This window comes from Mustela putorius, unplaced genomic scaffold (genome assembly GCF_011764305.1).
Source record: "Mustela putorius furo isolate JIRA1106 unplaced genomic scaffold, ASM1176430v1.1 tig00003836_pilon_pilon_pilon, whole genome shotgun sequence".
NCBI lineage: Eukaryota > Metazoa > Chordata > Mammalia > Carnivora > Mustelidae > Mustela > Mustela putorius.
In genome coordinates this window covers 14,602,859-14,616,776 of record NW_025421989.1, presented here as the reverse complement: position 1 = coordinate 14,616,776, position 13,918 = coordinate 14,602,859, and the positions used below count along the sequence as shown (strand labels likewise).

Here is a 13,918-nt window from a genome sequence, read left to right as displayed (position 1 = left end):
ACATTAGTACTGCTACAGTTTTAATTATGCTCTTTTTTTATTGCCCACTAGGGCTTTCTATTACTTTCTTACCAGCTCAGCTATGCATTTAAAAAAGATATTTGTTACATTTTATCCATTATTCCTGGTGTGTGTACCAGGTAGTTGTGGATATCTAACCTGGCATATTGATAGATCTTAAGGTTCTCAAAATTAGAAAAAAATGAAATGCATACTCGCCTTTAGAGAGAAATCTAGATGCTTGATATGCATTCAGGATAGTAGAATAAATTGCACAACGTGTGCATAACCAAAGCCCCATCTCCCCGTGAAGGCGGCAAACGATATTAACTGTAGGGCTCAATCTGAATTGTGTTCACCTTGTGTCTCCAACAGACAAGACAAAAAAAATAGGTTTTTTCAAACAATATACTCCCACAGCTTCCCCCAAGAGTTCGATATGGGCCCCATCCCTCAAGGGTGGTTCCCCCAAGATTGAGAATCACTGGTTTATGGTCTCCAAAGAAGATTCAGTTTAAAGATGGACATATTTTATTCCATTAACAGTTTGGTATGCCTCCTCCCATCCCTCGGTCACTCACACATGTTGCACTTTTCTCTGGTGCTCTGTGGGTTCCTTTCACATGTTTCCAAACTGCTCTGGTCTCCTGGTCCAAGAGGCCAACACTAGGATCAAACCCAGTTTCTACTTGGCAATGTATGAGTCCTAAATCCTATGAGCTGGATCCAAATCCTATCAGCTGACATTTAACCTAGTTTACCAATTACCACTTCATGGGGACTTCAAACCCCATACTATACATCTGCTTGTGGCATGAATGGGGGGGGGGGTCTACCTTTCTCTACTACTGATTATGAATTACAAGGGTTTTGCAAAGATGGCGCCAGTAATTTGGGCCCAAGAGTTTACAAGGAGGGAAAGCCCTCGTTCTTGCTAAGGAGATTGGCCATCTGATTTGTTCAACTTCTCCAATTTATGCACTACATAGAAAGCCTTAAGAAACTCATTAAAGTCAATGCTTCCATCTTTGTTTAAGTCCATTCTTTCAGCGAGCTCATCAATTTGAAAATCCTCAATGTGAATGCTGTAGTGACTATTGAAGAGTTTCCACATGGCACGAAATTCTTCCATGGAAATCAGGCCTAAAGGAATAAAGAAGAAGGTGTGAGTGTTGGTTTTAAGACCCACCTAATGGAGGGGGGGGGGACTTATACTGATTGAAGAATCCTAATGAGAAGCTCACTCACATGCCCAAACATGGAGACACTGAAGGAAATAAAAAAGTCAGACTGTCAATATAAGACACAATATGTCACTTTCACGTACCTGAAATTATTCCAGGTCCAGATTATACTCAAGGTCCTGAGGTTATTCCAAACCTGGAAGTAGTATACACCGAAGGGATGGGGGTAGACTGTGGACTGTGGGGCTCTATTTAAGGGAAAGGGACATCAAAGCAGAGGGAGAAGATACTCTGGCCCTCAATAAGATAATGGTAAACAATGGCTCTGCCATGTTTTATAGACAATGATTTACTTTCATATTTTGATTATTGACCTTTGGTATTCAATGATCTCTGCAGTTGGGGAGTATCTGATGATTTTTTTTTTATTGCCTGGAGTAACCACTATGTTTAAATGGCCAGGAAATTATCTTTTCATCTGTGCTGGTGACTTATAAAAGGAGCTATTCTTGTCCAATAGATGCAGAGGCCTATAGGGACAGTAAGGTCTTAAATACAGTTTTTAGACAAACTAAATAATAATAATAATATTTAACATAAGTTTATTCATCCCCCTAGCCCAGGTTAATTCAAGTTTGGGCAAAGAATGCAACAGATGAAAGCTGAATTCTGCTTTCCGAGAAACAGATTAGCCTTTGCCTTCTACTGCTATCGAACTAATCGATGCTCGTTTACCTGAGTGATCAGAGTCAATGACATTGAAGATGATTTGCAGGTCAGAGCGGTATCTGTACAGAGTTTCAATTAGAGTAGACTGAGCCTAAAATAAAGATGTTCTAAGTGTTAAAACACATAGAATTAATAACACAGGTCAATTGTAGTAAATGTAGCAAACACAAAACATTATCACCAGTTCAAAGGATGTGATTCAGATAGAAACGAGATGACAGGCCTTCCTTGGAGGACCAGCCCTCATTAATCAAAGACAAGACCATGCTCTTGTATGCGGAACCAAGTGCAGCCTGCGTGGGTCAGGGGACAGGGCCCATGCCATTCAGGAAGCAAGGAACAGCAGCCAACATTTACTGAGAAAACCGAGTGCAGGCTCTATGAGAAGAGTTTTCCATGGGAAACCCTCCATGAGAGTTTTCATTTCATTCTGTCCTCAACAAGAGGCCCGGGGAACAGAATTATTATGCCCATTTTCCAGATTAGAAAACAGGTAAAGTTCAGTTTCTCAAGGTTCACATAGTTGGTAAAGGGGATCTGACTCTCAGCTGCCTAAAGCCAAGGCCTATGGGTTTGGCCATCACGGTTTACTGCCTCTTAGATAAAGCCTAAAGCCTTCTCCGTGTGGGTGTTTCACTCTCCCACTCGCACTTTGCTTTTCTTCCCTCTGCTCTTACTTTGCTATCTCCCCTGCAAACAATCACCCCAATCTCAGTCCCCATCAGCTCCCTTTCAGCCAGTGTTATAACCAATTGCCAAAGGGTTGTTAACTAGTAAGTATGGGGGGTGGTGTCTGGTAATTCTTCCTGCGGTATTCTCATTTTAATAAGAGATTCCAAAGTTTACAAGTCTTTAAGGCATAAAATGTCATGTCAGCTAGTCTATACCCTTACAGTTTAACAGGGGCTCTGCTGAGTATTTTAAGGGGGAGTTGAATGAAAGAATGGATGTCAGAGAATCATATATTTGACATGGATTTGCTTGCAGAAGCCTTTTTCTTCTTTTTCCATCTTGCCTATCCTTAGAAGGCACAAATTTCACAAACAGATCACAATGTACCTGGGAGAGCATCCTTAGGCCTTTCCCAAGACTGCCACACCCATCCATTAGATGATTCTCACTCCCCAACTTTTCTTTTTCCTTTTTTTAAAGAAAGATTTTATTTATTTATTTGTCAGAGAGAGAGCATGAGAGCAGGGTGAGGGGCAGAGGGAGAGGCAGACTCCCCACTGAGCAGAGAGCCTGATGCGAGGCTTGATCCCAGGACCCTTAACGAACTGAGCCATGCAGGCGCACCATCCCCAACATTTCAGAGGACTGAGTTCCTCTTATAGGTCGTCTGAAGGGTGTTTTGCTCAAGCCAGGTTTTATTTGTCTGTTTTTGCTTTTTTCTTTTTAAGAGAGTAAGCACATGTGTGTGGGGGGGAGGGCAAAGGGAGAGAGGATCCCAAGCAGACTCCACTCTGAGCTCAGAGCCTGACTTGGGGCTCGATCCCACAATCCATGAGATCATGACCTGAGCCAAAAGCAAAAATCTGATGCCTAACTCGACTGAGCCACCCAGGCGCCCCATCGCTCCAGACAGGCTTTAGCTGGAGCTACGTTTCACTTGCCTCTTTCACAGGTTTCTGAATGTGGATATCCTGGAAGGTGGACATGTAGTTAATATTTCCATTTTTGTCTGTGGTTACCAGATGTGGACTCAGGGATCTCCATGGTAAGTTCAGCCCCAAAGTGTTCTCCATGGAGAAGGCCCACTGGCCCATAGAAAGTTTTCCTAACAACAATAACAACAACAATAACAACAAAGCCCATATCATTGGTTGATAATTTGGTAAAGAAATGCAACTTACTTGGCAGAACCAAGTTTCGAAGGCCCGGGGTTTCGAAGCCTGGGTTCCTCCTGTTCCCCTCTGTGATCTGTCCCAACAGGCACCGTAGCTCTGGTGCATAATATAAAAATTCCCCACTTCCACTCATCACCCTGTGCTCATCACGACCAGTGCCCCCCTTCATCCCCATCACCTGTCTCACCCATTCCCCCACCACCTTCCTTCTGGTAGCCAGAAGTGTGTTCTCCAGAGTGAAGAGTCTGTTTCTTGATCTGCCTCTCTTTCTCTCTCATTTTATCCCTTTGCTTCTTTCATTTCTTAAATTCCACAGATGAGTGAAATCATACGGTATTTGTCTTTCTCTGACTTATTTCACTAAGCTTAATTCTCTCTAGCTCCATCTGTGTCATTGCAAAGGGCAGGATTTTCTTTTTTATGGCTGAGTAATATTCCATTGTGTGTCCATATACCACTACTCTCTATCCATTCATCCATTCATGGACACTTGCATTGCTTCTGTATCTTGGCTGTTGTAGATAATGCTGCTATAAACATAGGGACGTGTGTATCCCTTTGAATTAGTGCTCTTGTATTCTTTGGGTAAACACCCTGTAGTGTGATTGCCAGATTAAAAGGTAGTTCTATTTTTAAATTTTTGAGGAACCTCCATACTATTTTCCATAGTGGCTGCACCATTTTGCATTCCCACCAATAGTGCATGGAGGTTCCTGTTTCTCCACATCCTCGCCAACACCTGTTGTTTCTCGTATTGTTGGTTTTAGCCATTCTGAAAGTGTGAGGTAATAGCTCACTGTGGTTTTGATCTGCATTTCCCTGACGATGAGTGATGATGAGCATCTTTTCATGTGTTTGCTGGCCATATTCTTTTTTTAAAAATTAAAGTTCAACACATACAGACAAGTTCACGAAATAAATTCAGAGCTCAGTGAATTGTCACGAGGGAGTTCCTATGTAGCCACCACCAAGGATAAGAAATAGAACATCGCCAAATACATATGATTTCACTCATGTGAAATTTAAGAAACAAAACAAACGAGCACAGGGAAAAAAAAGAGAGAAGCAAACCAAGAAATAGACTTTTAACTATAGAGAACACACTGATGGTCACCAGAGGGGAGGTGGGTGGGGGCATGGGGTTAAACAGGGGAAGAGACCCGGGTGACATGTGAAAGTACTGAATCATCATATTGCACACCTGAAACTAATATTACACTGTTTGTTAACTAATTGGAACCTAAACAAAAACTCAAAGTTTAAAAAAAAAAAAAAAAGAACACTGTCAATATTCAAAAGGCCCCCTTGTGGCCTCTCACAATTACTACCACCACCCACTTTTCCTAAGGAGAGCTGCCATCTTGATTTCTATCACTATAATTAACCTCTTGTCTTTTTTGATCCATATGTAAATGGAATCACGAGGTATATATTTCAGGGGGAGTCTGACTCCTTTTGCTCAACACTAAGTGCATGAGAGTCAGCCATGTTTTCTATTCAGTTTCAGCATCTTTATTGTCATTGGTGTATGGCATTCCGTGGTGTGAATACACACTATTTATATATCCATTCAACTGTTGGTGGGCATCAGGGTTATCCCCAGTTTGAGGCTATCACAAACAGTGTTGCTAAGAACATTTTTGTACATGCCCTTTTGGTGCATTGAACCTATAATTCAATTTGAAAAGAATTTATATCTTGATAACTTCAGCCCTTAAACACAGTAATATCTACCCACTTATTCCAATCCTTTTAAATTTCCTTTAATAATATTTTAGAAATCTCATACATCAGTCATTAGGCTCGTTCCTCAATTCTTGCTTATCTGCTGTGAATGGTATCTTTTAAGATTCTCATTATCTAAAAGTTAATTCTTAGCTCTATCTGTTATTAGTTTATTCCCCCCCCCCCAGCTCCAAATCTACCCTTCTTTGCCCTGTTTTGTGATACTGGAACTGAACCCTGTAAATATTTCTCTTTTGGCACCTGGTATAATGTCAAGAGAGGGCACAGGAAGGATGCTCTAAGACTTGGCAGAAGAAATACCTCTGGTATGCTTTCCTTCTTGCTTTTATAGCACAGCATGGTTGCCAGAGGTGTGTGGGAAATGCATTGGCACCCACTATCTAGTCAATTTTACCAATACCAGAGTGAATGGCTTCCTTGCCAGGAGTGTGTGGGAGACTCAGTGGTACACAGCCTAAAGAGGGTTTTGCTGGCACCCCAGTGGGTGGCTCCATCCTCTTCAGTCCTGACCCACCAGCTATAGATCATCTTTGATATGAGACACCTGAGCGAACTTCCACCCCACCTAGTGAGCCACAGTCACTCCCTGTCCAATGAGATCTGAATCTTAGCCTTAGAGGGAGTAGGGGGCTATTCTAAGTTTGTTCCTTCCTTGGGTACACTTTCTTAGCCTTAGAGATAATAGCTGTTCCCTATAATTTCTATTCCTGTATCCTTTAGAGTTCTCTTTTAGCCATTTTAGTAATTAATCACCTTTAACTAGTTAATAATTCTTTATATTAAACTTCCCTGTTCAAATGATTGCTGTGGTTTCTGAGTCCTCAACAGATTCTAACCAATATACTAATATATGGAAATGCAATCAATTTCTGTGTATTGACACTGTGTTCTACAAGTTGTTAAATTCACTTATTAATTCTAAGAGTTTTTCTTTGTCTTTATTTAGGTTTTCTGTATACTCGATTATGTTGTCTACACATAGTAACATTTTATTTCTTCCTTTCTAATTCTTATCATCTTATTTAACTTGCCTTATTGCAGTAGCTAGCATCCCTAATAGAGTGTTGAACAATCTTGACAGTACACATCTGTATTAGTTTCCTACTGCTGCTGTAACAAATTACTACAGACTTAGTGGCTTAAAATAACACAGATTTATTCTCTTAAAGTTCTGGAGATTAGAAGCCCAAAATCTGCTTGCTGGGCCAAGTCCAAGTGTCAGCAGGGCTGGTTCCTTTGGGAAACTCTGATGGGAGGACCCATTTTCTTCCCCTTTTCGGCTTCTAAAGGCTGCCTATATTCCTTGACTTGAGGTACCTTCCTCCGTTTTCAGGATGTATTGTTTAATATTTGCTTCCATCAGCACATCCCCTTTTCCTCTGACTCCGACTCCTCCTACGTCCCTCTTGAAAGGACCATCCTGATTATATCGATTCCACCTAGATAACGCAGGGTAGTCTCCCTAGGTCAAGATCATTGTTCTAATTACATCTGCAAATCCCTTTAGCCATATAAGTAAGGTAACATTCAGAGATTCTGGGGATTAGGCTATGGACACGTTGGGGGATGGGAATTATTCAGCATCTTTCTCTCATTCCCCATCTTAGAAGAAAAGGTTTCAACATTACTCCATCAAGTGTGCTTTTTTCTATAGGCTTTGTTAGACATCCTTTATGAGATTAAGGAAATTTTCTTCTGTTTTTAGTTTTCTAAGTGTGATATCAAGGTAAAACACATCCAACAATTTTTCTTATTTTGGGAGAATCATAACTTCTTTAATTTTGTTAAAGCAGTGAATTAAACTGATTGATTTCTGAATGTTAAAACAAGCTACAATTCCTAACATTTCTAGACTAAACCAAACTTGGTTGTAATTTAACCTTTTGTTAATATTCCATTTAGGATTTTTTTCATCTAAGTTTATGAGCAAGATTAGCTATTAACTTTCCTTTTCCATAATGTTTTTGTTGGGTTTTGGTATCAAGGTTATGCTGACCTCCTAAAATAATCTTGGAAATATCCCTTGTATTTCCATTCTCTGGAAGAGTTTTGTAATACTGGTTTTATTCTTAAATGTATATTGTAATGGTTAATGAGGCTATCTGAACTAAGCTGTCTTTGGGACAAGTTGCAAAATTTCATATCCATTTTCTTCAACAGTTATAGGATTGTTGAGATTTTCTATTTCTTTTTGTGTCTGTTTTGGCAAGACAGTGGGTATGTGTAACGTATTTTAGGAATTTGTCCATTTAATATAAAGTGTTAATTATTAGCACAAGAGTTTCTTTTTTTTTTCCAAGATTTTATTTATTCATCTGACAGAGAGAGAAGCACATGCACAAGCAGGGGGAGGGGCAAATGGGAGAGAGAGGAGCAGGCTCTCTGCTGAGCAGAGAGCTCAATACAGGGCTCAATTCCTGGACCACAGGATCATGACCTGAGCCAAAGGCAGATGTTTAATGACAAAGCCCAGGTGCCCGAGCATAAGAGTTTCTATAATACATCTTATGAGCTTTTTAATATCTGTAAAGTCTGTAGTAACATCTCTCTTCTCAATTCTGGCATCGATTATTTCTCTTTCTCTGTCTGTCTCCTTACCAGTGTTTTATCAGATTTACTAGTTTCTTCAAAGAATCTTTATTTTTTTACTTTGTTGATCTTAGTTTCATCTTTTAAAATATTAAAATATATGTATGTTCAGTGCTTCTCTAACTTGTATCTTATAAGTTTCAATATGTTGCATTTTCATTCAGTTGCAGAATTCTAGTTTCCACTGTTATTTTTCCTTTTATCTAAGGGCTATTTAGCATTTTATTTCTTATTTCTAAGCCCCAGGGAATTTTCTGGCTACCTTCTGTCAATTCACTATGACAGAAAATTTATTCTGTATGTTTCTTATACAAAAATTTGTTGAGATTTGCCTTCTGTTCCAGTTTATGATCAATATTTGTAAATGTTCCATTTGTGCTTGACAAAAATGTATATTCTGCAATGTTGGGTGCAGAGTTCTATATACGTCTTTTAGGGGAAGTCTACTAATCTTTTTGTCCGTTAATTCTTTTAGTCAAAGGGATATTAAAATCTCCCAATGTGATGGTAGATTTATCTACTTTTATTTGTTCTGTTGATTTTCTTAAATATATTTTTGAGGCTATAAATCAATACATATACATTTAGAATGGATTCAATTGTCAAACTATTTTATCATTACAAAGTGTCCCTTTTTATTTTGAGTAATGCATATTTCCTTAAAATCTACTTTGTCTAATATTAATAGAGCTCTTACAACTTTGGTCTTGTGTTTTCATGTTGTATCTTTCTCTAAGTTTTGGTTTCAGTATTTTTTATATATGATTCCACTGTTTACAGGTTTCTATTGCAACTATGGAGAAGTCTAATAACAGTACAACTGTTTTTTCTTTGTAGCAATGTGTATTTCTCTCTGCTTCCAAGATTTTTTAAAAAAGATTTTATTTATTTGACAGAGAGAGAGATCACAAGTAGGCAGAGAGGCAGGCAGAGAAAGAGGGGGAAGCAGGCTACCCGCTGAGCAGAGAGCCTGATGCAGGGCTCCATCCCAGGACCCTGAGATCATGACCTGAGCTGAAGGCAGAAGCTTTACCCACTGAGCCACACAGGTGCTCCCCAAGATATTTTTATTTGCTGTTGGTGTCCTGTAGTTTCTCCACAAGTGTGTATAGGTGTGTATTTATTTTTTTTATCCTGTTTGAGAAACACTGTACCTCTCTACCTGTGAATGTGAGTTGGCTTATCAGTTCTGGAAAAGTCTCAGCCATAATCATGTCAAATATATCCTCTCTTACAGTCTTTTCTCCTGGGACCCTGAGTAGATGTATGTTAGACTTGACTTTACTGTCCATAACACTTAATATTTCTAATTCCTTTTTAAGCAATGTCTAATCTTCTGTTTAACCCATCTGTTATGGGTTTTCTTAAACAAGTATATTTTTTTATCTATTTGGTTCTTCAAATTGTTTTCAAATGCATGTCTGCAATTCCATCTTTTATTTCATTAAACATTTCTTAGTTGTTTGTATTTGCATTTGAAAATTCTAATATCTGATGTCTTTAGGGAATTAAATCTGTAGTTTGTTCTTTCTGTTGACTCTTACTCATGGTAGCTTGCCTCGCTGTTTCACAATCTTTGGTTATGAGCTCGTGGTTGATCTTAATCTCTGGATACATTAGTGGCCAAAATTAGGGATGCATCCCTTGAACATGGATTTGCATTTGCTTGCCAAGAGTGGGGGGCACTACAAACATAGGCCTACCGTAGCCTCTTTGAGGGCCCAGGCTTAATGTAGAATTCTCAGATTCAGCTTATCCATCTTTCTTTTATCCCATGGTTTAGTCTCAGGATTGAGTGTTACACCAAAATTAGCATTTGCCCTCAGGACAATCTACTATTTTGTGCTTGCTTGCTACTCCATGCCCCAAATATGGTTTCAAAAAACCTTTCATGGGGAAATAAAATGTTTCCTACATATTTATCTTACTGTGAGGCTGGTAGATGCATTAAAATTCTGTATCCTCTAGAAGCTAGCTGTTACTTAGCAGGAGGGCCTTATGGAGTATCTAGTCTGAGATACCAAAATAGAAGGGTTGTTGTTGTTTTAAGCTGAAAGAAACTTCCTGCAAAGGAGGAATATGGCTTTTTTCAAGCACATAATGGATTATATTTTATTTTTATCTCTATCTTTCCTCGTTAGTAAAAATAGAAAACTGAAATCTTAAGGGAGCAAAAAAATTAAGTAAAAACTGATTTTTATGTAAGCTGGTACGTTAAGAAATGGTAAGCATAACATAATTTTATTACCTGATTTACTGCGGTCTTGAAGTTGGAAAGCACGAATGAGGTCAGTTTTTCGTGAAAGCATTCTCTCTTTCAATATCCTAATGGCACTACTTTCCATAGTATTCACCCTATGGTAACAAAACAATTATTGGGTGAAAGAAAGACACATAAACCATACCACTGTGTCTTGTTTTAATGTGTTCCACTTCAAATGAATTGCCTAACTACACACATACCCTGTTAGTAGGTGGTCAGTGTTTTTGTATGTATGTATGTATGTGCATGTATTGTGAAATTTTAAAAGGATTACCACTGGTGTTTTCTTTTTGATTTCCAAGTTTTACATAAGCAACTGATGTCTGAGCATATCCAAGATAATTTTTAAAAACAAGAAAAATAAAGAGGGACTTGCTATAGCAGACATTAAAATTTACTGTGAAGTTGCTAAAACCAAACAATAGGTATTAACACAAAAGAAGACAGATGCATGAGCAGAACATAATAGAAATTGCATAAACTTAGTGAACTATATATGGGAATAATATATATGACAAAGGGGGTATTACAATTCAGTGGAAAGGGGCTATTTTTTTTAACACAGTGCTAGCATAGTTATCTGTCTGAATGCTAAACCACCTCGACCGTTTACAAAAATAAATTCTAAATAAAGGAAGAAGAGAGAAGTAAAGTGGCTATGAGTCATATATCCCCTCCCCCAAAAAGCAGAGAGGGCAGACCCAACTGTATGTTTTCTACAGGAGATACACTTTAGTTTCAAAGATACAAAGAGCTCAAAAGAACAAAAAAAATGTGTATTATGCAAACATCAACCATAAGAGAGTTAGAGTGGCTACACTCTAACTAATAGTAGACAGAATAGACTTGAAGACAAAATATATTACTAGAGATAAAGAGGGATATTTTATAATGATAAAAGAGTCAGACAAGAAGACAACAATTGTGGGCGCCTGGGTGGCTCAGTGGGTTAAGCCACTGCCTTCGGCTCAGGTCATGATCTCAGGGTCCTGGGATCGAGTCCCGCATCGGGCTCTCTGCTCAGCAGGGAGCCTGCTTCCCTCTCTGCCTGCCTCTCCGACTACTTGTGATTTCTCTCTGTCAAATAAATAAATAAAATCTTTAAAAAAAAAAAAAAAAGAAGACAACAATTGTAACCATATATGAACCTAACAACAGAGCCCAAAACTATATGAAGCAAAAACAGACAGAATTGAAGGGAGAAAGAGACAATTTAACAATAATAGTTGGGGACTTCAATATTCTACTTTCAATAATGGATATAACAATGAGGCAGAAAATAAAAAAGGATATAAAAGACTTGGACAGCACTACAAACCAACTAAATTTAATAGATATGTATAAAACACTCTACCCAACAACAGCAGAATATACATTTTTCTAAATCACATATGGAACATTCTCCACAATGGATCCTATGCTACGCCACCGTATAAGTCTCAATAGATTTAACATGATTAACATAATACAAAGTATCTTTTCTGACTACAAAGGGAATAAATTAGAGATTAATAACAGAAAGAAATTTGGGGAAATCCCAAATACAAGGAAATCAAACAACACAATCCTAAATAATCAATGGGTCAAAGAAGAAATCACAAGAGAAATTGGAATATACTTTAAGATAAATGAAGATTAAAACACAATATGTCAAAATGCATGAGACATAACCAAAATAGTGCTTAGAAGAAAATTTGTAGCTACAAATGCCTATATTAAAAAAGATCTCAAATCAATAACATAATCTCTGCTTTCAAAAACTAGGAAAAAAAGAGTAAACTGAAAGAAAACAGATGGAAAGAATAAAGAATAGAGGAAAACTATAGGCATAAATGTTTTATAGTACTTCTAAGGTATTTTTACATATTGAAGGTTTGTGGTAACCCTGCACTGAGCAAGCTTATCAATGACATTTTTCGAATAATATTTGCTCACTTTGTGTCTCTGTCACATTTTGGTAATTCTCACAGTATTTCAAACTTTTCCATTATTATTTTGTTATGGTGATCTATGATCAGTGATCTTTAATTTTAGTATTGTAATTGTTTTGGGTTGCCACAAACTATGCCCACATAGGACAGCCACTTAATTGATATTGTATCTGTTCTGACTGCTCTACTGACCAGTCATCCCTCATCTCTCTCTCTCTCCTTGAGCCTCCCTATTTCCTGAGACACAACAATATTGAACTTAGACTAATTATTAAACCTACAGTGGCCTCTAAATGTTCAAGTTAAAGGGAGTCAAAGGTCTCTCACTTCATATTTTTTAAGTTTATTTATTTATTTTTAGTAATCTCTACAACCAATGTAGGGATCAAAGTCACAACCCTGAGATCAAGAGTCACATGTTCTTCTGACTGAGGCAGCCAGGCGCCCCTCTCATATTAAATCAAAAGCTAGAAATGATTAAGCTTAGTGAGGAAGGCATGTTGAAAGCCAAGAGAGGCTGAAGACTAATCTTCTTGTGCCCAAAAGTTAGTCAAGTTTTTAATGCAAAGAAAGAAATTTTTGAAGGAAATTAAAAGTGATATCCCAATAAACCCAAATGATAGGAAAATGGAACAGCCTTATTGCTGATATGGAGAAAGTCTAAGTGGTCTGGTTAGAAGATCAAACCAGTCACCATATTCTCTTAGGCCAAAGCCTAAAATCCTAAAAAAAAAAAAAAATTAAAGTATATATGTTGTTTTTTAGATATGCTACTGCACACTTAACAGACTACAGTATAATGCAAACATAACTTTTATATGCACTAGGAAACTGAAAAATTCTCCTGACTTGCTTTATTGTAAGATTTGCTTTATTTATTTATTTTAAAGATTTTATTTATTTATTTGACAGATGGAGATTACGAGTAGGCAGAGAGGCAGGCAGAGAGAGAGGGGGAAGCAGACTCCCTACTGAGCAGAGAGCCCGATGCGGGGCTCGATCCCAGGACCCTGAGATCATGACCTGAGCTGAAGGCAGAGGCTTTAACCTACTGAGCCACCCAGGCGCCCTAAGATTTGCTTTATTACAGTGGATTGAAACTGAACCTGCAGTATCTCTGTGGTGTGCCTGTAAATGAAATAGAAAACAGAAAAACAATAGAGAAAATCAATAAAGCCAAAAATTGGTTCTTCCAAAAAGATCAATAAAATTGACAAACTTTAGCTAGACTGGCCAAGAAAAAAGGAATGAAGGACTCAAATTTCTAAAATCAGGCATGAAAGAGGGGTCATCACAATTGACCTCACAGAAATAAAAGGTTATGAGGGAATACTATAAGCAATTATACACCAACAAATTAGATAATCCAGAAGAAATGGACAAATTCCTATAAAGATACAAACTACCAAAACTGACTAAGAAGAAATAGAAAACCTGAACAGACTTAGAACAGATAAAAAGATTGAGTAAGTAATCGAACAAGTTCTTATGAAGAAAAGCTCAGGATGAGATGGCTTCACTGGTGAAGTCTACCAAACATTTAAAGAAAAATTAATACCAATCACACAAACTCCTCAAAAAAAGTATTGAGCATACTACCCATCTGGTTATACATACCCGTATTATAAT

General features: G+C 37.9%; 1 protein-coding gene across 2 annotated transcripts in view; it reads right to left on the bottom strand.

Annotated features, from left to right (window-relative positions):
- Nucleotides 1–508: 508 nt before the first annotated feature.
- The window catches only part of PPEF1 (protein phosphatase with EF-hand domain 1), a 112,487-nt gene continuing 99,077 nt past the window's right edge, over nucleotides 509–13,918 (bottom strand). For both annotated transcript variants that reach the window (XM_045089348.1, XM_045089347.1), the window contains exons 17-20: nucleotides 10,344–10,450; nucleotides 3,527–3,690; nucleotides 1,920–2,004; nucleotides 509–1,143 (exon numbers count right to left, since the gene is read on the bottom strand). In XM_045089348.1, coding sequence (XP_044945283.1) covers nucleotides 935–1,143; nucleotides 1,920–2,004; nucleotides 3,527–3,690; nucleotides 10,344–10,450 — 565 coding nt within the window. In that variant the 3' untranslated portion in view covers nucleotides 509–934. The remainder of the gene's footprint in view (nucleotides 1,144–1,919; nucleotides 2,005–3,526; nucleotides 3,691–10,343; nucleotides 10,451–13,918) is intronic.